This window comes from Xyrauchen texanus, chromosome 16, assembly GCF_025860055.1.
Source record: "Xyrauchen texanus isolate HMW12.3.18 chromosome 16, RBS_HiC_50CHRs, whole genome shotgun sequence".
Lineage (NCBI taxonomy): Eukaryota > Metazoa > Chordata > Actinopteri > Cypriniformes > Catostomidae > Xyrauchen > Xyrauchen texanus.
The window spans coordinates 4,823,144-4,849,418 of NC_068291.1; the positions used below are offsets into that span (position 1 = coordinate 4,823,144).

General features: G+C 41.3%; 1 protein-coding gene across 1 annotated transcript; it reads left to right on the forward strand.

The window, feature by feature from the left end:
- Positions 1-204: 204 nt before the first annotated feature.
- tmem30aa (transmembrane protein 30Aa) lies at positions 205-26,275 on the forward strand. Its single transcript, XM_052146110.1, has 7 exons — positions 205-663; positions 4,663-4,782; positions 8,210-8,317; positions 9,058-9,145; positions 9,275-9,421; positions 9,708-9,920; positions 25,467-26,275. The coding sequence occupies exons 1-7, from the start codon at positions 415-417 to the stop codon at positions 25,658-25,660; spliced, it is 1,119 nt and encodes a 372-aa protein (XP_052002070.1). The 5' UTR covers positions 205-414; the 3' UTR covers positions 25,661-26,275.

Consider the following 26,275-nt stretch of genomic DNA (forward strand, 5'->3'; position numbering starts at 1 on the left):
ATAAACAAAAGTGCTAAATTAACGTGCTAAAGTCCTTTTTTGTGTGAAAAATGTATGACATTTATTTATTTGAAATGTTGACAAGCTTGTCCTTTGCAGGAACCATGGAGCGTTAAAAGACCAGGAACCAATCAAATTTCTGTACGTCAGCGAATGGAGTGACGTCATGACGCCTTTTTCTGTCTATTGGCTGCTGTGCTTTCTTGTTTACCGTCCTGTCATGAGCGTCTGTGCTACGGGAGTAATCGTCGTTTCTGTTAATGGTGCTTTCATGAGGCGTTAACACACACACATATCAATGATATCAGCGATATCATACACACGACATCCTTTCATATCAAATTATACAAAATATTTGAAGGTACATTAAAGTGTCTGGTCGTTGTCCGTTTGCCTTTAGAGCATTAAAGAGCGATGATGGCGTCCAGCTATAACGCGAAGGATGAGGATGGCCATCATCCTGGATCAGTCGGCTCCGGCGGCCCGGGCTCTGTCAAAAGCAAGAAGCCCGATAACACTGCCTTTAAACAGCAGCGATTGCCCGCATGGCAACCCATCCTGACCGCCGGCACCGTCCTACCAGCCTTCTTCATAATCGGATTAATCTTCATCCCCATTGGGATCGGACTCTTCGTCACCTCCAACAACATCAAAGAGTTTGAGGTACGTAAGGCGAACATGAAATCGTGATATCAAACATAGAGTTTTTTTTTTTTTTTTTAAACATGTTCCTCATATATATCAAAATAAGTGCGCTTGTGCGATTTATATATCTGAAGGCATGGTCAGTTTGTTCAGTATCAGCCATCATTAAAACAGGAGGAAAACTTGGTCTATAATTTGTCTAATATTCATGGAGATCCAGACATTTATCCCTTCATTCTACATTGTATTTGCCCTTATGAATATTTAGCCTGCCATAGTTCTTCCCATTTGTAGTAACAGGGCTATAATCACAATGAATGGCTCCTCATTAAAAAATAAACTAGCCAATATTATTTGTTATGAAAATCAAATAGCCTAAACACATTTACACAAGATGCATAAGATAGAAAAATAATATAAAAATGAAGCCTAAGAATGGATTCCCCCTAATATATTTAATATATAACTATAACTTTTCTGTCACTGTGTTATACAGAATAAACATGATGAAGGTTTTTTCATTATAATGTATTCACCGATAAGCCACAACATTAAAACCACCTGCCTAATGTTGTGTAGGTCCCTCGTGCTGCCAAAACAGCACCAACCCGCATCTCAGAATAGCATTCTGACATGATATTCTTCTGACCACAATTGTACAGAGTTATTATCTGTGTTACCGTAGACTTTGTGAGTTCGAACCAGTCTGGTCATTTTTTTCTCTCTCATCAACAAGGCATTTCCAACTGCCACTCACTGGATGTTTTTTTTTTTTCTGGCACCATTCAGAGTAAATTCTAGAGACTGTTGTGTGTGAAAATCCCAGAAATACTCAAACCAGCCCATCTGGCACCAACCATCATCCATGCGATTATCTAATCAGCCAATCACGTGACAGCAGTGCTGTGCATAAAGTCATGTGGATATGGGTCAAGAGCTTCAGTTAATGTTAACATCAACCATCAGAATAGGGAAACAAATGGTCTCAAAGATTTGGACCTTGGCATGATTGTTGGTGCCAGATGCGCTGGTTTGAGTATTTCTGTAACTGCTGATCTCCTGGGATTTTCACACACACAACAGTCTCTAGAATTTTCTCAGAATGGTGCCAGAAACCAATAAACATCCAGTGAGTGGCTGTTCTGCGGACGGAAATGCCTTGTTGATGAGAGAGGTGAATAGAGAATGGTCAGACTGGTTTGAACTGACAAAGTCTACGGTTACTCAGAAAACCACGCTGTACAATTGTGGTGAGAAGAATATCATCTCACAATGCTATTCTGAGATGCGGGTTGGCGCTGTTTTGGCAGCATGAGGGCGATCATTACACTCAATATTAGGCAGGTGGTTTTAATGTTATGGCTGATCGGTGTGTGTTTTTTGTACGTGCAATTTTAAAAAGCCTTGTAATTGATATTGATGCATTTGTTGTCTCTTTAACTTTTCAGTGCTGTTTATAATGTCAGGGCAGTTTGAGATATTTCAAATTCTTCCACAGCACTTTAAATAGAAGATTCTTTGTACAATTCAAATGGGGTGCATAGGTTTTGTGTTTCCGCCAAGATATCGAGTGAAAGGTTGAGTCACGTAATTGTTCTGCTACCCCAGAGCTCAGGGGCCATATGCATAAAGCCGCTAAGAGTAAAATGTTAGTCTTAAGTGTGTCAAAATTCTAAGAATGATGTCATTTTGCTCTTATTCCTAGACTTAAGAGTAAGTATGATACATAAATCTCCATAAGTGTTAAGACTTGGTCTTAGCTCCTAGAATATTTAAGAGAGGTATGCTAGCCTAGTTAGTAGCAGGATGACTGTGTTATGTTAAAACCACGTACTCTCCAACAATTCATGAGTGTGTTAGACTTACATGATAGTGGAGTAAAACATGATTCTTAGGTGAGTGAACATTTTTATTAATTGCAGCACAGGTTTTCATTGTAATAAATACATTGAAACTCGTTTGTGTGAATTAAGAATTTCAAAATGTGATGGGCTACATGTCTAAATTTTCAGATGGCTGCAACAATTAATCCAAATCGAAATATCACTTAAATTATAAAAAATAATACAATTTTATCAACACAATTAATTTAATCTCAATTAGTTGTTCTAGCACAACAAACCTCCAGTGATGTCACTTTACAGTAGTGAATGTGTACATTCGCAAATGTGTTTCTATGTAAAAAAAAAAAAAAGACTTTTGAAAACCAACCCAAGCACTTTATAAATTGTTTAATAAAAGCTAATTGTTTCCTGTGGGGTGTCAGGTACTTTCACAGATTCCTTCTGCAGCTTAAATGGGCTTGAGGACTAACATTTTATTGATTTATTCTTATTTATAAAATTTATTATCTCAAAGGCAGGCAAATTTCCATTTATATTTGTAAAACAACTAGTCCAAAACAGCAAGAGAGTCATTATTACTTACTTAAATAGGCTTACTTCACAGAGCTAGTGAGCACATGTGTGCATCGACATAGAAATGGACTGCAATCATTTTGACTAAAATATTGATTTTTATCAAATATTGTTGACATTTGAACATCAAATTTACACACAATGCATATCATACACAGACATTTAGAATTTTTGTAGCATTAAGTTGCACATTGTTTGAGGACAACATTTGACAAGATGTGGAATATTGTTTTAAAATCAAAGAATTAATCACCAGAAAATAACCCATTATCAAAATATTGTTTTATTGCCTTTTTCACTAATCAATAATTGGAAGATTTTCCTAATGATTATCGATATATATCAGGGTTTTGTTTTTTTCAGATATAAATTGGGCTGCTCGTTGCACAATAGTCTTTATCTTTTCAAACATATTTCTCAGCACAGCTCAACTAAACTCAACTAAAGTGTGAGCGGCATGGTCAAATTAAAGAGAGTCGTGCACCGGATATATGTGGTGGATGACATGGCGTATTCTAAAATTTAAAACAGACACAGCCATCGTTCAGCATAAAATTCTGAAGTACAACGGATCGCAACTTGCATAATTTTCCATTAAATTCAACCCAAATCATTATGATAATGATGAAAGGACAAAGATTATTTACTCTAGCCATTGCTGGATGATATACTGTGTCTTTCATATAGCTTACACAAATTTATTTCAGTTACAAGTGTTTTGTGGTTTGACAGCTTGAATGAAAGACCTGTTCAAGGCTACAGAGAAATTGTTTAATAAACATCGCCATTTCTAATCGTTCAGTTTGCGCATTTGCACCAGTTTCACTAACCTGTAAACTCATCAGCGTCACATTGTTAATTCTTGAATAAGTACAAAAACTTTCATAACGTTGGACTGTCATCTGTTGCACTGCGTCAGCTCGTCTGGAGTGTGTGATCGTGCCCAGATCAGTAGAGGTCTCCCAACACTATTACCGGTACGCTAGACTGTTAAACAGAGGCCAACTGAGTGAATTGGAAAGCATGCAAACTAGGCTTCTGATTTAAATGTCGGCTAATTTTAATAAATCAATGCCTCAAAAATATATCAATAAAATAATTTGCCAATCAACATCAATATATCAATATTTTATGACATCTCTAGTATTTAATTATGTATGTATGAATGAATGGTGTCATTCCGCTCTGACGTAATTCTCTTGCAGGCTCACTACTGGCTGATTCTGTGTTGGAGAGTTGCCATTTTGGGTTGACATCACTGTAGTCTTTATTTCACAACACTTAAGGGTCACCTCAGTGAGCACTTAAGAATCAGCATCTTTATAAAAAGCTCCTACATTTAAGTATTCTGTAGAGCATTTCAAGTTTTATACATTCGGCCTCTGGGTTTGTTGTCTCTGGAACATGCTGATGTGCGTTGCGGTGTTAAATTAGCTTCTGCGACCGATTTAAAAAAAGTCTTGCGCTGATCCTATGAGCACTATTTGTTGCTATGTTTTAATATGTTTTATAATATGTTATTTTGATTTATTTTACATTGAATTACATTACCATGTTGAGTTGTGTAGTGTTGTATTGGTACATGTTGGTTCTGTTCTAGATTGACTATACTGGTGTTGACATGTCCAGTCCCTGTTTCAACTGCTCGCACAACTATAACTGGAACAGTACAAGTGCCTGTACTTGTTCTGTGCCCTTCAATCTAGACCAGCCTTTCGAGGTAAATATGCTTTCTTCTATTCATTAACAAATTCGACTTGCTGTTTAAGCAATCATATCAATCCACCCTAACCGCTAAGTGCCTGTGTCTACATGCACTGATGAGCCACAACATTATGAGCACCTGCCTAATATGCTGTTGGTCGTCCATGTGCTGCCAAAACAGTGCCGACCCCCTGTGGCCTGGACTCTACAAGGAAATCCTTGTCCTCACAAATCCTGTGGTATCTGGCACCAAGACATTAGCAGCAGATCCTTCAAGTCCTGTAAGTTGGTAGGTGGAGCCACCATGGATCGGACTTGTTGGTCCAGCACATCCAACAGATGCTTAATTGGATTGAGATCTGGGGAATTTGGAGGCTAAGGCAACACATTAAACACTTCATCATGTTCCTCAAACCATTCCCGAACAATGTGTGCAGTGTGGCAGGGTGCATTATCCTGCTGAAAGAGGCCAATGCCATCAGGGAATACCATTGCCATGAAGGGGTGTACATGGTCTGCAACAACGTTTATGTAGGTTGCACGTGTAAAATTGATGTCCACGTGAATGGCCGGACCCAGGGTTTCCCAGCAGAATATTGCCCAGAGCATCATTCTCCCTCCACCGGCTTGTGGTCTTCGCACCGTGCATCCTGGTGCTATCACTTCTCAAGGTAAATGGTGCACACGTACACGGCCGTCCATGTGATGTAAAAGAACACGGGGCTCATTGGACCAGGCAACTTTGCACTGCTCTAAGGTCCGATGTTCGCATGCCCATTGAAGGTGCTTTAGACGGTGGACAGGTGTAATCATGGGCACTCTGACCAGTCTGCGGCTACGCAGTCCCATGCATAGCAGGGTGCAATGCACTGTGTTGTGACACATTGCTCTTGTAACATCATTACAATTTTCTGTTACTTGAGCCACAGTAGACCTTCTGTCGGTTCAGACCAGACGGGATAGGCATCATTGCCCTCACACATCGATGAGCCTTGGGCACTCAACACTCTGTTGCCAGTTTGTGGTTTGTCCCTTCGTGGACCACTGCTGGTAGGTACTCACCACTGCTGAGTGGGAACACCCCACAAGCCTTGCCATTTCAGAGATGCTCTGACCTTGTCGTCTGGCCATAACAATCTGGCCCTTGTCAAAGTCACTCAGGTCTTTACTTCCACCCATTTCTCCTTCATTCAACACGCTGACTACGAGAACTGATTGTTCGCTTACAATCTATTCTACCCAGACATTGACATGATGCCTTGTTAGGAGATGATCAACATTATTTGCTTCACCTGTGAGTGGTCATAATGTTTTGGCTCATCAGTGTATACATATATTGACATTATCTAATTGGGGTCTATTTAAAAAAAAATGTCTGGTCATGAATTTACATGTAAAAAAGTCTATGCAATCTTGGTGAGTCTTGGGGGGTGACTCACAAAATACATTTCTAAATGTGCAATCTCTTGGGGATCCATCTTTTAGACACCAAAAGTAAGTTAAAAAAAAAATGTCAAGCTGGGAAGTGCATAAGAGATTACGTTTTAATTAATACAGTATTTTTAAACGTATTAATTATGTTTATGTGGAACTACTTCCATATTTATTTATTCAGCCCAGAGATGTGAAACCTCTGCATGATAGAAAGATTTCAGCATTAGACATCATTAATAAACTTTAATAGTAATTTTGTGAAAATTACTTGTGGCATTACCATCCTTTTTATGTACTGTCAAATATAGAGACAAAATGAAAAATGTGGATGGAACTGCTTTTTAAATATATTATTATTATGTAATTTGGGTCTTTTTCTTTTTAAATGTCTGGTCATAAATTGACATGCAAAAAAAATTAAAAAAGTGACTGAGTCTTGAGGACGATTTCAAATAGTTTCTTTACTCCATTAATCCATCCAATGAATCCATCCTTTGAAATCTCATTTTAGAAATGTATTGATCAAATAAATGTTCCCTAAAATAACCTTGGTACTCATGCATTATGCAATAGTATTTCAGAGTGCATTTTATTGATCATGCCTCTTAAGAGGTAGAAATACAATTGTTTCCCCACACATAAAATAACAGATTTCACATAAATTATAAAGGCCTGTGAGTGTGCATTGGTTGAAAATAGTGCATTAGCAGATCTATATATGGCACTTTTCCACTGCACATTTCGGTTTGACTCGCCTCAACTCTACTCGCTTTACTTTTCGGAGCTTGCATTTCCACTGCAGTTTAGTGCCTCCTCAGCATGGGTGTGATTATAGGCTGATCTTCGTAGTTGTGCCGCCTCTACTGCCGTGACATAATCTTAAACAGGACACAAACTGACCAAAACAATAACACGACCGCTAGCTGTTAGCTACTAGCTCATTGTGCTGCATAAAGCAGTTGTTGCATGGTGATTTTACACAAGTGTAACAGTTAAATTGGCCTGGTTGTTTTAGAAGCAAGCTTTCCAGTAGCTGGTTATCTAAATAAAGTGATGCTTTCAAGCAGAGTATAGAGTTAACGGAACAAAACACAACATCCTCCATCGTGTCCAGCACGCTCCCTCCCATTGCTCTCTGGTTTAGAGAGCGTCCGTTTGGTCGAACCACTTCCACTTTTCTTTGATGGTTCTTGTAACGTAGTTCAATGGAAAGGAGGAGGCGAGAACCGGCTTTACAATATAAATAATATTTTAATGAGAAACTTAAAAGACAAACACACACATGACGGACATGTCCTTAAACGATCTCTCTCTCTCCCGCACAATCCTCCGCAGTCGGCCTTTATCCCTCTCGGAGGCTTGATTAGCCTGATAAGGGACCGGGTGTGTATGATCCCGGCCCTGCCCCGCCCTCCGCCCTGCCACAGTTCTGTAGACACTTTTAAGTGTTTTTAACTTTTCCCTTCACTGTTGGTAGATCCGGTGGTAGCCGTGTGCGGCCAACAGCAGAGACATTTCCTGAGAGACTTTTTCGTTTCGCTCATTGCTAACGAGTGGACCATCTGCACCTCGTTTATTGACCACGGCATGGTTTTGCACACAGCCATTGATTTTTTCACAATTTGAGAGTCGCGTGAACAAATGATACTGTTATCGCTGTTGCTGACTTTAAAACTAGCGGGTTGATGTCACATGTCAGAAATCCAGTGATGCTGGTAGTGATGATTCTCCCTGACCAATCAGTGATCTGCAGGATTTTGACGTCACATTTAGTATTGGCTCGGCTTGCTTGGAACCTCGACCGAGGTGGTACTAAAAAGTATCGGGTACCAGGTACTATCCACAGTGGAAAACCCTCAAAAAAGCGAGCAGAGTCGAGTTTAGTCGAGTTATACCGTGCAGTGGAAAAGCCCACTAGACGCACTAAAGTAGCCCCAGGAAAAAGTTATTTTTTTGTACGTCATAACTGAATGGTTTTTATGCTATGACTTGTGTCTTTTCTTTTATAGAGTAATGTTTTCATGTATTATGGACTCTCCAACTTCTATCAAAACCATAGACGTTATGTCAAATCAAGAGATGATAGTCAGTTGAATGGAGATAAAAGCTCTTTACTGGTAAGTCATTTGAAATGATGCCTTTTAATATCCTTCTGATGACTGAAAAAAGCTTGGTTAAAATTGGTCCTGGAATTTAGATTGATTTCATTTTATTTTCAATAAAGTAATAGGCTGGAATTCAATAAGTATTGTACCCACTGAAAACCCCATTTATTTGCATGAGCTGTCTGTGCTCTTTTAGCGGCCTGTTTATTATGCAATCTTTAACTCCTTTTTTTCTAGTTGTTTAGGTATTTAATGTCTGTTTGCTAAGTAACTTTTGGTGCATTGGTGCAATCAGCTGGATTTTGTAGCTGCAGTGTCTCAGGCCACAGAAAAGAACAGACTCTTCAAAGTAAAAAAATACAAAAAACCTTTCAGCACTTTAGTAATCCTTTGTTTCTATTCTAAAGCCTGTGTGCAACAAACGTTTGCACAGTAAATTTGGTCTTGCTGTGAATAAGCCTTAATTTGCATAGAAAGGAGATGTAATGCAGGTTAATTTTGTGAATTCGCCACATGGTTTGCTAAATTTTATGAAGATCCATCATATTAATTTTTATTTCACTTTTAGATGGTTTTCTGTAAAACAGATTTCCATTTTTAGAGCTTGAATGTCATCATCCTGCCATGAAAGTACAGTATATCAATAAATTCAATCAATGCTGATTATGATATAGGCCAACTATAATTCAAGACATTTGTTTTCAAGTATTTCAAGTATCATTTATAAACTCTTTTTTTTTTTTTCTCCACAGAATCCAAGTAAAGAGTGTGAGCCTTATCGAATAAGTGACAAGAAGCCCATAGCTCCCTGTGGTGCTATTGCTAACAGTCTCTTCAATGGTAACAAACCATTGAACTTGTGACCATTGCCACCATAAGATTGTATAGGAAATTGACTGCGTTAAACTTAGGATCATTTTTAGAAATAGATCTAACTTGTTTTCTAATGAATTCTTTTAATATTTTTAGATACTTTGGAGCTCTTTTATATCCATCCAAATGGAAGCAGAATACATATTCATCTCGTAAAGACGGGCATCGCTTGGTGGACTGATAAGCATGTGAAGTTCAGAAACCCTGGAGGAAACAATAACAACCTTTCTGTAGTGTTCCAAGGTAACTAAAACTTCAGATTTCAGACTCATGGATACCATTAATTGATCTCCAAGGGTGATTTAATTTATATTACAATGAGCAATGCTCAACAGCAGGACAGTGGTCGGAATAATATGACAATGTTTATAATTTTGTATGTTTATGTATGTATTTTTAATACTGACATATTTGTGATACAAGGTTTAGCTCTGAAATAATGTTTCTGAATTAAACATAAATTTTTAAAGGCCCGCTTCCAGGACTATTTGACAGCAGCCTTACAAGCATCTGTTATTTGTCATTACAGATACAAGCAAACCTGTGAACTGGCACAAGACCGTTTATGAGCTGGACCCCATTGATTCTGAGAACAATGGCTTCATCAATGAGGATTTTATTGTATGGATGAGAACAGCTGCCCTACCCACCTTTAGAAAACTCTACCGTATCATTCAGAAGAAGAAGGACAACATGACCCCAACGTTACAACCAGGAAACTACAGCCTGGAAGTGACCTACAGTATCCTTGGGAAGAGTTTTTTAGCCATGTATAAGTTGGGTGGTTTATCTCTGGGTGTTAGGGAAGATGGATTTGTCAACTTGCTTTGAAAACTAGTTGTCAGGCAAATTAATAAATCATAGTGAAACTACAAAAAAATACTTACTGCACCCTTTAAAGCTCCATTCATTACCTGAAAATTTAATTGTTCAAGTTTTGATGCTATGTATGAACAGAGTCGTTAGATTAACGGTTTGACCATGTACGAGGTCAGGATGCACTAATGTAAGATGGAGATGATTCAGTTACTCTGGAGAAAAAATGTCATCAAATTGGACAGATAGTGAAAAATTCCCCCTTATTCTGCCAATTTGGAATGCCCAATTCCCAGTGCACTTTTAAGTCCTTGTGGTGGTGTAGTAACTCACCTCAATCCGGGTGGCGGAGGGTGAATCCCAGCTGCCTCCGCATCTGAGAACGTCAACCCCCGCATCTTTTCACGTGGCTTGTTGAGCACGTTGCCACGGAGACATAGCGTGTGTGGATGGCTTCACGCCGCATCCACGCTCAACTCACCACGTGCCCCACCGAGAACGAACCACATTATAGTGACAACGAGAGCGTCTGAAGCGTCGGCCAGAAGGCAACAGTTCAAAAAGTAATGGGCTGGGTGATTGGGGTCCAGAGTGATTATTACAGCCTTTTTCCTCACTCTGGAAGTTCTTGAAGGGGGGGCAGGGGGCAACCAATAATTTGCTTTGGCAACCAAAGCACTCCGAACTGTCCTCTGTAGTCTTCTGATGTCTGATTTCGTAGCTGAACCAAACCAGACAGTTAGTGAAGTGCAGAGCACAGACTCAATGACTGCTGAGTAGAACTGTTTCAGCAGCGCCTGTGGCAGGTTGAACTTCCTCAGATGGTGAAGGATGTACAACCTCTGCTGGGCCTTTTTCACAGTGGAGTCAATGTGGGTCTTCCACTTCAGGTCCTGTGAGATGGTAGTGCCCAGGAACCTGAATGACTCCACTGCTGCCACAGTGCTGTTTAGAATGGTGAGGGGGGACAATGTTGGGGTGTTCCTCCTAAAGTCCACAATCATCTCCACCGTTTTGAGCGTGTTCAGCTCCAGGTTGTTTTGACTGCACCAGACAGCCAGCCATTCAACCTCCTTTCTATATGCAGACTCATCGTCATCTCGGATGAGGCCGATGACAGTGGTGTCGTCTGCAAACTTCAGGAGCTTGACAGAGGGATCCTTGGTGGTGCATTCATTGGTGTAGAGGGAGAAGAGTAGTGGGGAGAGCACACATCCCTGGGGGGCACCAGTGCTGATGGTACAGGTGGTGGAGGTGAATTTTCCCTGCCTCAAAAGCTGCTGCCTGTCTGTCAGAAAGCTGGTAATCCACTAACAAGTAGACATGGGAACAGGGAGTTGGTTTAACTTAGTCCGGAGAATAGCTGGGATGATTGTGTTGAAAGCCAAACTGAAGTCCACAAAACGGATCCTTGCGTATGTCCCCGGTCTGTCCAGATGTTGCAGGGCATGATGCAATCCCATGTTGACTGCATCATCCACAGACCTGTTTGCTCGTTAAGCAAATTGAAGGGGATCCAGAAAGGGTCCAGTGATGTCCTTCAGGTGGGCCAACACCAGTCTCTCAAATGACTTCATGACCACAGATGTAAGGGCAACAGGTCTGTAGTCATTAAGTCCTGTGATTTTTGGTTTCTTAGGGACAGGGATAATAATTGAGTGTTTGAAGCAGCATGGGACTTCACACTGCTCCATTGATCTATTGAAGATGTGTGTGAAGATGGGGGCCAGTTGGTTAGCACAGGATTATAACTCCCTTGTACTAAATGTCAGACTTCCTTGCATCCATTGAAGCACACAGAATGCTCATCAAAATTTGTAAATCATGCTGGGATAACTTGGTGCATTAGGTTTTGCACAGTCTGTGCAAGTCTGTGGAGTCCATGCAAGCTTGAGTGCATATTTTCAAGCAAAAACTTTCATGCAAAATATATGCATTTTCATAAGTGGACTTTTGAAATGTACATTGTAATGTACTGTATATATTTCATTTAACTTCTTGTGCAGAATATCCAGTAAATCCAAAACAAGATGATTCTGGTTGATATCTACAAGAATTAAAGATTAAAACTGCCACTAAATTGTTCCCACAATGAGCATAAATATTTTTTCCACTCAACTCTCCAACCCAGTTTCTGACTTTCACTTCTGTATATCACTCTCTTTTTATAATTAAGAAGTAAAAAAAATCTCCATCTTTGTTTTTTCATTTGGATAATTATGATAGTTATGATGCTGAATTGTTTTCGAAAATATCAAATTTAATTTGATTATTCTTTATATAAACAGACGTTGAAAGGAAAACTGAATCTGCGTCATTAAGTAGTGATTCGCACAATGTAGTGCGAGTAGTATGTTAAAAATTAAAATGCAACAGAAAGAAGTATTCTCTGAGTATGTGGATGATGCACTTCTTCAACTGACAAAATGGAGTGTGGAATGTTTGGCACATCATGTACTCCGCACTTGCGCCTTGCTGTACATAGCGGAAATGGCGGAGTTACCTGGGTGCAATGCTGGTCTGACAAAACAATTGTAAACTAGATAGGTACATTTCCTGAAGAAAATGTGAGTGGTGCTTGCCGTGGCAAAACTCGTAAAATAGCATGCTTGAAAAGAACAAAAATTATGGTCATAAATAAATCAATCCAGAAGTCTGTACGATTTTCTGGTGCAGAAATATGTGATTTGTTACTCGGTTGCTAGGGTAAGCCCATGTGGTTGCCATGCAGTTACCAAGGTAATACAATACATGGCTCCTTTCCATCCTTCCATCAACCCGGAAGTCTCTACGTTTTTCTGTTGCAGAGATATGTGATATGTTACTCTGTTGCTAGGGTAACCCCTCCTTGTTGCTAGGCAGTTACCATAGTGATTATAAAGAAGTGTCTTTGCCATCCTGATTGAAATAAACCAACCCAGAAGTCCCTATGTTTTTCTGATGCAGAGATATGTGATTTGTTACTCGGTTGCTAGGGTAACCCCATGTGGTTGCTAGGCAGTTACCATAGTGATACTTATCAAGTGTCCTTGCTATCCAGAGTAAAATCAGTCAACCAGGAAGTCTCTACGATGTTCTGATCCAGAGATATGTGATTTGTTATTTGGTTGCTAGGGTAACCCCTCCTTGTTGCTAGGCAGTTACCATAGTGATTATAATCAAGTGTCTTTGCCATCCTGATTGAAATAAACCAACCCAGAAATCCCTATGTTTTTCTGATGCAGAGATATGTGATTTGTTACTCGGTTGCAAGGGTAACCCCATGTGGTTGCTAGGCAGTTACCATAGTGATACTTATGAAGTCTCCTTGCCATCCTGAGTGAAATAAACCAACCCAGAAATCTCTACGTTTTTCTGATGCAGAGATATGTGATTTGTTACTTGGTTGCTAGGGTAACCCCATCTGGTTGCTAGGCAGTTACCATAGTGATACTAATGAAGTCTCCTTGCCATGCTGATTGAAATAAGTCAACCCGGAAGTCTCTATGTTTTTGTGATGCAGAGATATGTGATTTGCTACTCGGTTGCTAGGGTAAGCCCATCTGGTTGCTAGGCAGTTACCATAGTGATACAAATGAAGTGTCCTTGCCATCCTGATTGAATTAAGTCAACCCGGAAGCCTCTATGTTTTTCTGATGCAGAGATATGTGATTAGTTACTCGGTTGCTAGGGTAACCCCATCTGGTTGCTAGGCAGTTACCATAGTGATACTAATCAAGTCTCTTTGCCATCCTGATTGTAATAAGTCAACCCGGAAGTCTCTACGTTTTTGTGATGCAGAGATATGTGATTTGTTAGTGGGTTGCTAGGGTAACCCCATCTGGTTGCTAGGCAGTTACCATAGTGATACTAATGAAGTCTCCTTGCCATCCTGATTGAAATAAGTCAACCCGGAAGTCTCTACGTTTTTGTGATGCAGAGATATGTGATTTGTTACTTGGTTGCTAGGGTAACTCCATCTGGTTGCTAGGCAGTTACCATAGTGATACTAATGAAGTCTCCTTGCCATCCTGATTGAAATAAGTCAACCCGGAAGTCTCTACGTTTTTGTGATGCAGAGATATGTGATTTGTTACTCGGTTGCTAGGGTAACCCCATCTGGTTGCTAGGCAGTTACCATAGTTGATAATAATCAAGTGTCCTTGCCATCCTGATTGAAATAAGTCAACCCGGAAGTCTCTATGTTTTTCTGATGCAGAGATATGTGATTTGTTACTCTGTTGCTAGGGTACTGTGTTTAGTTGCTAGGGAGTGGCTTGGCAGCTGCCAATCATGAATCTCCAAAGGCTGCTTGTCAGTATGAATGATATAAACCAACTCCCATGCCTCTGTGACATTCAGAATGGAAGATATCCCTGTATGGATTTTGGTTGCTAAGGTGCTGGACAATGGTTGCTAGGGAGGGGCTAGGAAGTGTTGAGGTGATTCATGATTGGCTGTTTGCTGCCCCGAGTCAAACGAGACCACCCTTGTGTTTCTATGACACTTTTATCCGGAGATATTCCTTGGATGTGTTTCATTAGAAGTCTATGGGACTTGTTGCTAAGGTGCTTTAAATTGTTGCTAGGGCGTGGCTTGATAGCTTCACAATGATCCTGATTGACTGATTGGTCGTCTGAGTAAAATGATCCTGCCCCCTTGTCTCTATGACACTGTGATCCAGAGCTATGTTCAATACAAAATCACCATGCAATTTCATTTCATGGGCCGTCCTACACCATTGTAAGTCAATGGGGGCAACTTTGGGCAGCTCCTGCCCCCCAGGGGTGCCCCCACAGAGCCTGCCAGCCTCTTCAAATGTAGCAAATCACACGTTTCTGCTAAATCCTCGCTCGGAGCTGTGATGCGTCAAAGTTTGACGCAATGTTAAGTCTATGGGATTTTTCGGCTGCTTTTTTGCCCCTGGGGCAAATACCGTACCCCCGATAGCTTATAAAAGTCATAGCACACGTGTCCTCAATAGGCCGTTCGATTTGACACCTCATTCGTGGGTCTACGCCAAACGGTGCGGGACGAGTTAGGTGCCGAAGTTTTGTACGGAGATATAAAAATAAAAATAAAAATAACTAGATAGGTACATTTCCTGAAGAAAATGTGAGTGGTGCTTGCTGACAAGACTGGCAAATAGCATTTATAACTGCTGAAATATGTGTTTCTACTGCTGCTAGGTAACCCATCTGGTTGCTAGCAGTTACCATAGTAATATTTGTCAAGGTCCTTATACCTGAATAAATCAGTCAACCAGAAGTCTGTATGATGTTCTGGTGCAGAGATATGTGATTTGTTACTTGGTTGCTAGGGTAACCCCATGTGGTTGCTAGGCAGTTACCATAGTGATACTAATCAAGTCTCCTTGCCATCCTGATTGAAATAAGTCAAGCCCGGAAGTCTCTATGTTTTTGTGATGCAGAGATATGTGATTTGTTACTCGGTTGCTAGGGTAAGCCCATCTGGTTGCTAGGCAGTTACCATAGTGATACTAATGAAGTGTCCTTGCCATCCTGATTGAAATAAGTCAACCCGGAAGTCTCTACGTTTTTCTGATGCAGAGATATGTGATTTGTTACTCGGTTGCTAGGGTAACCCCATCTGGTTGCTAGGCAGTTACCATAGTGATACTTATCAAGTGTCCTTGCCATCCTGATTGAAATAAATCAACCCAGAAGTCTCTCTGATTTTCTGGTGCAGAGATATAGTTACTGCTAAACGGTTGCTAGGGTACTCTGTGTAGTTGCTAGGGAGTGGCTTGGCAGCTGCCAATCATGAATCTCCAAAGGCTGCTTGTCAGTATGAATGATATAAACCAACTCCCATGCCTCTGTGACATTCAGAATGGAAGATATCCCTCTATGGATTTTGGTTGTTAAGGTGCTCGACAATGGTTGCTAGGGAGGGGCTAGGAAGTGTTGAAGTGATGCATGATTGGCTGTTTGCTGTCCCGAGTCAAACGAGACCACCCTTGTGTTTCTATGACACTTCTATCCGGAGATATCCCTTTGATCTCTTTCATTAGAAGTCTATGGGACTTGTTGCTAAGGTGCTCTTAATGGTTGCTAGGGCGTGGCTTGATAGCTTCACAATGATCCAGAGAGACTGATTGGTTGTCTGAGTAAAATGAGCCCACCCCCTCGTCTCTATGACACTGTGATCCAGAGCTATGTTCAATACAAATCCCTATGCCTTTTCATTTCATGGGCCGTCCTACACCATTATAAGTCAATTGGGGCATTTTTGGGCAGCTCCTGCCCCCCAGGGGTGCAACTTTTACCCCATATTGAGGTATGCTCTTACAGAGCCTGCCAGCCTCTTCAAATGTGGCAAATCACACGTTTCTACGAAATCCTCGCTTGGAGCTGTGACGCGTCAAAGTTTGTCTCAATGTTAAGTCTATGGGATTTTTCGGCCGCTTTTTTGCCCCTGGGGCAAATACCGTACCCCGATCAGCTTATAAAAGTCATAGCACACGTGTCCTCAATAGGCCGTTCGATTTGATACCTCATTCGTGGGTCTACGCCAAACGGTGCGGGACGAGTTAGGTGCCGAAGTTTTGTTAAGAGATATAATAAAAATAAAAACTAGATAGGTACATTTCCTGAAGAAAATGTGAGTGGTGCTTGCCGTGGCAAAACTCGTCGAAACAGCATGTTGTAACTTGAAAAGAACAAAAATTATGGTCATAAATAAATCAACCCAGAAGTCTGTACGATTTTCTGGTGCAGAAATATGTGATTTGTTACTCGGTTGCTAGGGTAAGCCCATGTGGTTGCTATGCAGTTACCAAGGTAATACAATACATGGCTCCTTTCCATCCTGAGTGAAATAAGTCAACCCGGAAGTCTGTAGTGTTTTCTGGTGCAGAGATATGTGATTTGTTGCTCGGTTGCTAGGGTAACCCCATCTGGTTGCTAGGCAGTTACCATAGTGATACTTATCAAGTGTCCTTGCCATCCTGATTGAAATAAATCAACCCAGAAGTCTGTACGTTTTTCTGATGCAGAGATATGTGATTTGTTATTCGGTTGCTAGGGTAACCCCATGTGGTTGTTAGGCAGTTACCATAGTGATACTAATCAAGTGTCCTTGCCATCCTGATTGAAATAAACCAACCCAGAAGTCTCTACGTTTTTCTGATGCAGAGATATGTGATTTGTTACTTGGTTGCTAGGGTAACCCCATATGGTTGCTAGGCAGTTACCATAGTGATACTAATGAAGTCTCCTTGCCATCCTGAGTAAAATAAGTCAACCCGGAAGTCTCTACTGTTTTCTAGTGCAGAGATATGTGATTTGTTACTCGGTTGCTAGGGTAACCCCATCTGGTTGCTAGGCAGTTACCATAGTGATACTAATCAAGTCTCCTTGCCATCCTGATTGAAATAAATCAACCCAGAAGTCTCTCTGATTTTCTGGTGCAGAGATATAGTTACTGCTAAACGGTTGCTAGGGTACTCTGTGTAGTTGCTAGGGAGTGGCTTGGCAGCTGCCAATCATGAATCTCCAAAGGCTGCTTGTCAGTATGAATGATATAAACCAACTCCCATGCCTCTGTGACATTCAGAATGGAAGATATCCCTCTATGGATTTTGGTTGTTAAGGTGCTCGACAATGGTTGCTAGGGAGGGGCTAGGAAGTGTTGATGTGATGCATGATTGGCTGTTTGCTGTCCCGAGTCAAACGAGACCACCCTTGTGTTTCTATGACACTTCTATCCGGAGATATCCCTTTGATCTGTTTCAATAGAAGTCTATGGGACTTGTTGCTAAGGTGCTCTTAATGGTTGCTAGGGCGTGGCTTGATAGCTTCACAATGATCCTGAGAGACTGATTGGTTGTCTGAGTAAAATGAGCCCACCCCCTCGTCTCTATGACACTGTGATCCAGAGCTATGTTCAATACAAATCCCTATGCCTTTTCATTTCATGGGCCGTCCTACACCATTATAAGTCAATTGGGGCATTTTTGGGCAGCTCCTGCCCCCCAGGGGTGCAACTTTTACCCCATATTGAGGTATGCTCTTACAGAGCCTGCCAGCCTCTTCAAATGTGGCAAATCACACGTTTCTACGAAATCCTCGCTTGGAGCTGTGACGCGTCAAAGTTTGTCTCAATGTTAAGTCTATGGGATTTTTCGGCCGCTTTTTTGCCCCTGGGGCAAATACCGTACCCCGATCGCTTATAAAAGTCATAGCACACGTGTCCTCAATAGGCCGTTCGATTTGACACCTCATTCGTGGGTCTACGCCAAACGGTGCGGGACGAGTTAGGTGCCGAAGTTTTGTTAAGAGATATAAAAATAAAAATAAAAATAAAAAGTATAACTAGATGGGGACATTTCCTGAAGAAAATGTGAGTGGTGCTTGCCGTGGCAAAACTCGTCAAACAGCATGTTGTAACTTGAAAAGAGCAAAAATTATGGTCATGAATAAATCAACCCAGAAGTCTGTATGATTTTCTGGTGCAGAAATATGTGATTTGTTACTCGGTTGCTAGGGTAAGCCCATGTGGTTGCTATGCAGTTACCAAGGTAATACAATACATGGCTCCTTTCCATCCTGAGTGAAATAAGTCAACCCGGAAGTCTCTACGTTTTTGTGATGCAGAGATATGTTATTTGTTAGTCGGTTGCTAGGGTAACCCCATCTGGTTGCTAGGCAGTTACCATAGTGATACTTATGAAGTCTCCTTGCCATCCTGATTGAAATAAGTCAACCCGGAACTCTCTACGTTATTGTGATTAAGAGATATGTGATTTGCTAGTCGGTTGCTAGGGTAACCCCATCTGGTTGCTAGGCAGTTACCATAGTGATACTAATGAAGTCTCCTTGCCATCCTGATTGAAATAAGTCAACCCGGAAGTCTCTACGTTTTTGTGATGCAGAGATATGTGATTTGTTACTCGGTTGCTAGGGTAACCCCATATGGTTGCTAGGCAGTTACCATAGTGATACTAATGAAGTCTCCTTGCCATCCTGAGTGAAATAAGTCAACCCGGAAGTCACTACTGTTTTCTGGTGCAGAGATATGTGATTTGTTACTCGGTTGCTAGGGTAACCCCATCTGGTTGCTAGGCAGTTACCATATTGATACTAATGAAGTGTCCTTGCCATCCTGGTTGAAATAAATCAACCCGGAAGTCTGTACTCTTTTCTGGTGCCGAGATATGTGATTTGTTTCTCGGTTGCTAGGGTAACCCCATCTGGTTGCTAGGCAGTTACCATAGTGATAGTAATCAAGTGTCCTTGCGATCCTGAGTGAAATAAATCAACCCGGAAGTCAGTACTGTTTTCTGGTGCAGAGATATGTGATTTGTTACTCGGTTGCTAGGGTAACCCCATCTGGTTGCTAGGCAGTTACCATAGTGATAGTAATCAAGTGTCCTTGCCATCCTGATTGAAATAAGTCAACCCAGAAGTATCTACGTTTTTCTGATGCAGAGATATGTGATTTGTTACTCGGTTGCTAGGGTAACCCCATGTGGTTGCTAGGCAGTTACCATATTGATACTAATGAAGTGTCCTTGCCATCCTGGTTGAAATAAATCAACCTGGAAGTCTGTACTCTTTTCTGGTGCCGAGATATGTGATTTGTTTCTCGGTTGCTAGGGTAACCCCATCTGGTTGCTAGGCAGTTACCATAGTGATAGTAATCAAGTGTCCTTGCCATCCTGAGTGAAATAAATCAACCCGGAAGTCAGTACTATTTTCTGGTGCAGAGATATGTGATTTGTTACTCGGTTGCTAGGGTAACCCCATCTGGTTGCTAGGCAGTAATCATAGTGATAGTAATCAAGTGTCCTTGCCATCCTGATTGAAATAAGTCAACCCGGAAGTCTCTACGTTTTTCTGATGCAGAGATATGTGATTTGTTACTCGGTTGCTAGGGTAACCCCATCTGGTTGCTAGGCAGTTACCTTAGTGATACTAATGAAGTCTCCTTGCCATCCTGATTGAAATAAATCAACCTGGAAGTCTGTACTCTTTTCTGGTGCCGAGATATGTGATTTGTTTCTCGGTTGCTAGGGTAACCCCATCTGGTTGCTAGGCAGTTACCATAGTGATAGTAATCAAGTGTCCTTGCCATCCTGAGTGAAATAAATCAACCCGGAAGTCAGTACTATTTTCTGGTGCAGAGATATGTGATTTGTTACTCGGTTGCTAGGGTAACCCCATCTGGTTGCTAGGCAGTAATCATAGTGATAGTAATCAAGTGTCCTTGCCATCCTGATTGAAATAAGTCAACCCGGAAGTCTCTACGTTTTTCTGATGCAGAGATATGTGATTTGTTACTCGGTTGCTAGGGTAACCCCATCTGGTTGCTAGGCAGTTACCTTAGTGATACTAATGAAGTCTCCTTGCCATCCTGATTGAAATAAATCAACCCAGAAGTTTCTCTGATTTTCTGGTGCAGAGATATAGTTACTGCTAAATGGTTGCTAGGGTACTCTGTTTAGTTGCTAGGGAGTGGCTTGGCAGCTGCCAATCATTAATCTCCAAAGGCTGCTTGTCAGTATGAATGATATAAACCAACTCCCATGCCTCTGTGACATTCAGAATGGAAGATATCCTCTATGGATTTTGGTTGCTAAGGTGCTCGACAATGGTTGCTAGGGAGGGGCTAGGAAGTGTTGAGGTGATTCATGATTGGCTGTTTGCTGCCCCGAGTGAAACGAGACCACCCTTGTGTTTCTATGACACTTCTATCCGGAGATATCCCTTTGATGTCTTTCATTAGAAGTCTATGGGACTTGTTGCTAAGGTGCTCTAAATTGTTGCTAGGGCGTGGCTTGATAGATGCAAAATGATCCTGAGATACTGATTGGTCGTCTGAGTAAAATGAGCCCGCCCCATTGTCTCTATGACACTGTGATCCAGAGCTATGTTGAATACAAATCCCAATGCCATTTCATTTCATGGGCCGTCCTACACCATTGTAAGTCAATTGGGGCATTTTTGGGCAGCTCCTGCCCCCAGGGGTGCAACTTTTACCCCATTTTGAGGTATGCTCTTACAGAGCCTGCCAGCCTCTTCAAATATGGCAAATCACACGTTTCTGCGAAATCCTCGCTCGGAGCTGTGACGCGTCAAAGTTTGTCGCAATGTTAAGTCTATGGGATTTTTCGGCCGCTTTTTTGCCCCTGGGGCAATTACCGTACCCCGATCGCTTATAAAAGTCATAGCACACGTGTCCTCAATAGGCCGTTCGATTTGACACCTCATTCGTGGGTCTACGCCAAACGGTGCGGGACGAGTTAGGTGCCGAAGTTTTGTACGAGAGATAAGAATAATAAAAATAAAAACTAGATAGGTACATTTCCTGAAGAAAATGTGAGTGGTGCTTGCCGTGGCAAAACTCGTCAAATAGCATGCTTGAAAAGAACAAAAATTATGGTCATAAATAAATCAACCCAAAAGTCTGTACGAATTTCTGGTGCAGAAATATGTGATTTGTTACTCGGTTGCTAGGGTAAGCCCATGTGGTTGCTATGCAGTTACCAAGGTAATACAATACATGGCTCCTTTCCATCCTGAGTGAAATAAGTCAACCCGGAAGTCTGTAGTATTTTCTGGTGCAGAGATATGTGATTTGTTACTCGGTTGCTAGGGTAACCCCATCTGGTTGCTAGGCAGTTACCATAGTGATACTAATGAAGTCTCCTTGCCATCCTGGTTGAAATAAATCAACCCAGAAGTCTGTACTGATTTTCTGGTGCAGAGATATGTGATTTGTTACTCGGTTGCTAGGGTACTCTATGTAGTTGCTAGGGAGTGGCATGGCAGCTGGCAATCATGAATCTCCAAAGGCTGCTTGTCAGTATGAATGATATAAACCAACTCCCATGCCTCTGTGACATTCAGAATGGAAGATATCCCTCTATGGATTTTGGTTGTTAAGGTGCTCGACAATGGTTGCTAGGGAGGGGCTAGGAAGTGTTGAAGTGATGCATGATTGGCTGTTTGCTGTCCCGAGTCAAACGAGACCACCCTTGTGTTTCTATGACACTTCTATCCGGAGATATCCCTTTGATCTTTTTCAATAGAAGTCTATGGGACTTGTTGCTAAGGTGCTCTTAATGGTTGCTAGGGCGTGGCTTGATAGCTTCACAATGATCCAGAGAGACTGATTGGTTGTCTGAGTAAAATGAGCCCACCCCTCGTCTCTATGACACTGTGATCCAGAGCTATGTTCAATACAAATCCCTATGCCTTTTCATTTCATGGGCCGTCCTACACCATTATAAGTCTATTGGGGCATTTTTGGGCAGCTCCTGCCCCCCAGGGGTGCAACTTTTACCCCATTTTGAGGTATGCTCTTACAGAGCCTGCCAGCCTCTTCAAATATGGCAAATCACACGTTTCTGCGAAATCCTCGCTCGGAGCTGTGACGCGTCAAAGTTTGTCGCAATGTTAAGTCTATGGGATTTTTCGGCGCTTTTTTGCCCCTGGGGCAATTACTGTACCCCGATACGCTTATAAAAGTCATAGCACACGTGTCCTCAATAGGCCGTTCGATTTGACACCTCATTCGTGGGTCTACGCCAAACGGTGCGGGACGAGTTAGGTGCCGAAGTTTTGTACTGGAGATAGAATAATAAAAAGTATAAAAATAAAAATAAGTATGTGAGATTACAATAGTGATGCTTTGCAAGCACCACTAACTAGATAGGTACATTTCCTGAAGAAAATGTGAGTGGTGCTTGCCGTGGCAAAACTCGTGAAACAGCATGTTGTAACTGGAAAAGAACAAAAATTATGGTCATAAATAAATGAACCCAGAAGTCTGTACGATTTTCTGGTGCAGAAATATGTGATTTGTTACTCGGTTGCTAGGGTAAGCCCGTGTGGTTGCTATGCAGTTACCAAGGTAATACAATACATGGCTCCTTTCCATCCTGAGTGAAATAAGTCAACCCGGAAGTCTGTAGTGTGTTCTGGTGCAGAGATATGTGATTTGTTGCTCGGTTGCTAGGGTAACTCCATCTGGTTGCTAGGCAGTTACCATAGTGATACTAATCAAGTGTCCTTGCCATCCTGATTGAAATAAATCAACCCGGAAGTCTCTACTGTTTTTGTGATGCAGAGATATGTGATTTGTTTACTCGGTTGCTAGGGTAACCCCATCTGGTTGCTAGGCAGTTACCATAGTGATACTAATCAAGTGTCCTTGCCATCCTGATTGAAATAAGTCAACCCGGAAGTCTCTACGTTTTTCTGATGCAGAGATATGTGATTTGTTACTCGGTTGCTAGGGTAACCCCATCTGGTTGCTAGGCAGTTACCATAGTGATACTAATGAAGTCTCCTTGCCATCCTGATTGAAATAAGTCAACCCGGAAGTCTCTACGTTTTTGTGATGCAGAGATATGTGATTTGTTACTCGGTTGCTAGGGTAACCCCATCTGGTTGCTAGGCAGTTACCATAGTGATACTAATCAAGTGTCCTTGCCATCCTGATTGAAATAAGTCAACCCGGAAGTCTCTACGTTTTTCTGATGCAGAGATATGTGATTTGTTACTCGGTTGCTAGGGTAAGCCCATCTGGTTGCTAGGCAGTTACCATAGTGATACTAATGAAGTCTCCTTGCCATCCTGATTGAAATAAGTCAACCCGGAAGTCTCTATGTTTTTGTGATGCAGAGATATGTGATTTGTTACTCGGTTGCTAGGGTAAGCCCATCTGGTTGCTAGGCAGTTACCATAGTGATACTAATGAAGTGTCCTTGCCATCCTGATTGAAATAAGTCAACCCGGAAGTCTCTACGTTTTTCTGATGCAGAGATATGTGATTTGTTACTCGGTTGCTAGGGTAACCCCATCTGGTTGCTAGGCAGTTAACATAGTGATACTTATCAAGTCTCCTTGCCATCCTGATTGAAATAAATCAACCCAGAAGTCTCTCTGATTTTCTGGTGCAGAGATATAGTTACTGCTAAACGGTTGCTAGGGTACTCTGTGTAGTTGCTAGGGAGTGGCTTGGCAGCTGCCAATCATGAATCTCCAAAGGCTGCTTGTCAGTATGAATGATATAAACCAACTCCCATGCCTCTGTGACATTCAGAATGGAAGATATCCCTCTATGGATTTTGGTTGTTAAGGTGCTCGACAATGGTTGCTAGGGAGGGGCTAGGAAGTGTTGAAGTGATGCATGATTGGCTGTTTGCTGTCCCGAGTCAAACGAGACCACCCTTGTGTTTCTATGACACTTCTATCCGGAGATATCCCTTTGATCTTTTTCAATAGAAGTCTATGGGACTTGTTGCTAAGGTGCTCTTAATGGTTGCTAGGGCGTGGCTTGATAGCTTCACAATGATCCAGAGAGACTGATTGGTTGTCTGAGTAAAATGAGCCCACCCCCTCGTCTCTATGACACTGTGATCCAGAGCTATGTTCAATACAAATCCCTATGCCTTTTCATTTCATGGGCCGTCCTACACCATTATAAGTCAATTGGGGCATTTTTGGGCAGCTCCTGCCCCCCAGGGGTGCAACTTTTACCCCATATTGAGGTATGCTCTTACAGAGCCTGCCAGCCTCTTCAAATGTGGCAAATCACACGTTTCTACGAAATCCTCGCTTGGAGCTGTGACGCGTCAAAGTTTGTCTCAATGTTAAGTCTATGGGATTTTTCGGCCGCTTTTTTGCCCCTGGGGCAAATACCGTACCCCCGATCGCTTATAAAAGTCATAGCACACGTGTCCTCAATAGGCCGTTCGATTTGATACTTCATTCGTGGGTCTACGCCAAACGGTGCGGGACGAGTTAGGTGCCGAAGTTTTGTACGGAGATAGAATAATAATAAAAAAAAGAAAAATAAAAATAAAAATAAGTATGTGAGATTACAATAGTGATGCTTTGCAAGCACCACTAAAAAAAGAAAAATAAAAATAAGTATGTGAGATTACAATAGTGATGCTTTGCAAGCACCACTAATAAGTATGTGAGATTACAATAGTGATGCTTTGCAAGCACCACTAATAAAAAGTATAATAAGTATGTGAGATTACAATAGTGATGCTTTGCAAGCACCACTAATAAGTATGTGAGATTACAATAGTGATGCTTTGCAAGCACCGCTAATTATGAAAAATGTAGCAACTAGCGAAACTTCAGTGAAGTGCGCGCCAAATGTGAGTTGAATGCTTTAACATCCCCTCACACTCTGTGAATATTTCCATTGTTTGAGATGCAATTGTTGAGCTGAGGTTGAATCGCGGTGAAGCTAGCTGCAACATATTGCATGTGTTTGAAACGTCACTTCTGGCAGCTGTTAAATAGCGAATGCTTCCATGTAGTAAAAAACCATTAAGTGTTCCATTTGGGACTAAACTACACTTTGAAAATTCATACATTACATGGCTGAATGCATGGTGTTTAGAGCATCATTTGGCACATTGTTTATGTTTTACAATAGAAGCAGTAGTGTGTTGAAATTCAACATCAAACTGTACCTCAAGATTTCTTTAATTACGTGACCCCAGATTACCCGGTGCGCAGCTTTGATGGCCGCAAGCGTATGATTCTCAGCACGATTTCCTGGATGGGAGGGAAAAACCCTTTCCTGGGCATCGCCTACATCACGGTGGGCTCCGTGTGTTTCTTCCTGGGAGTGGTGCTGCTGATTATTCACCATAAATACGGGAACCGCAACAACAATGCTGACATCCCAAATTAACAGATATCAGCACCCTGCAATCTACACCTATACACTGATGTGAGATATACAAGCATGAGTCACACAGTTACAGTTTATATATAATCTGTCATATCTCATGCTGGAAGATAGGTAGCCAGAGGGACTACTTGCAAATGTATTGTTTATGCACTGGTATTTTAATGATCCGTTTTAAGCATTGAATCCCTCCACACTACAGCTTGATATTTAACTCAGTTGCTCTTTCTACATGAAGTGCTGTGTGGTGAGGACGGTATGATGATTATCGAGCAATTTGATGATGATGTCATACAGAGAAACTCTATTTGGGTATTATTGCTGATGGTATGGTACAATCATAAATCATGAGTTTTTAATAATAAGATATATAGTTTGACTCTTAAATCAGCAGCGGTTATCTGAATGTATTGTTTGCAATGCTATACTGTGAGTGTCTATGTATGGAGATTAACGCTAATGTGTTTATTTTTTGAAAATATTATACCAAATGTGTATTTTAAAAAAGAAAAGATAAGTGTGTGTTTAGTATTTGGTAAGAAATTCTTTATCCATCTTAATGCTGTACATGTGTGTTGTTGGGCCAAAGTCATGAGAATAAACAACAAAAAGCATGAA

Coding starts and splice junctions, on each gene's coding strand:
- tmem30aa (XM_052146110.1), top strand. CDS start 415: ATGATGGCGTCCAGCTATAACGCGAAGGATGAGGATGGCCATCATCCT. Junction 9,146..9,274: donor TGCTAACAGTCTCTTCAATG/GTAACAAACCAT, acceptor TAATATTTTTAG/ATACTTTGGAGCTCTTTTAT. Junction 9,921..25,466: donor CAGCCTGGAAGTGACCTACA/GTATCCTTGGGA, acceptor ACGTGACCCCAG/ATTACCCGGTGCGCAGCTTT.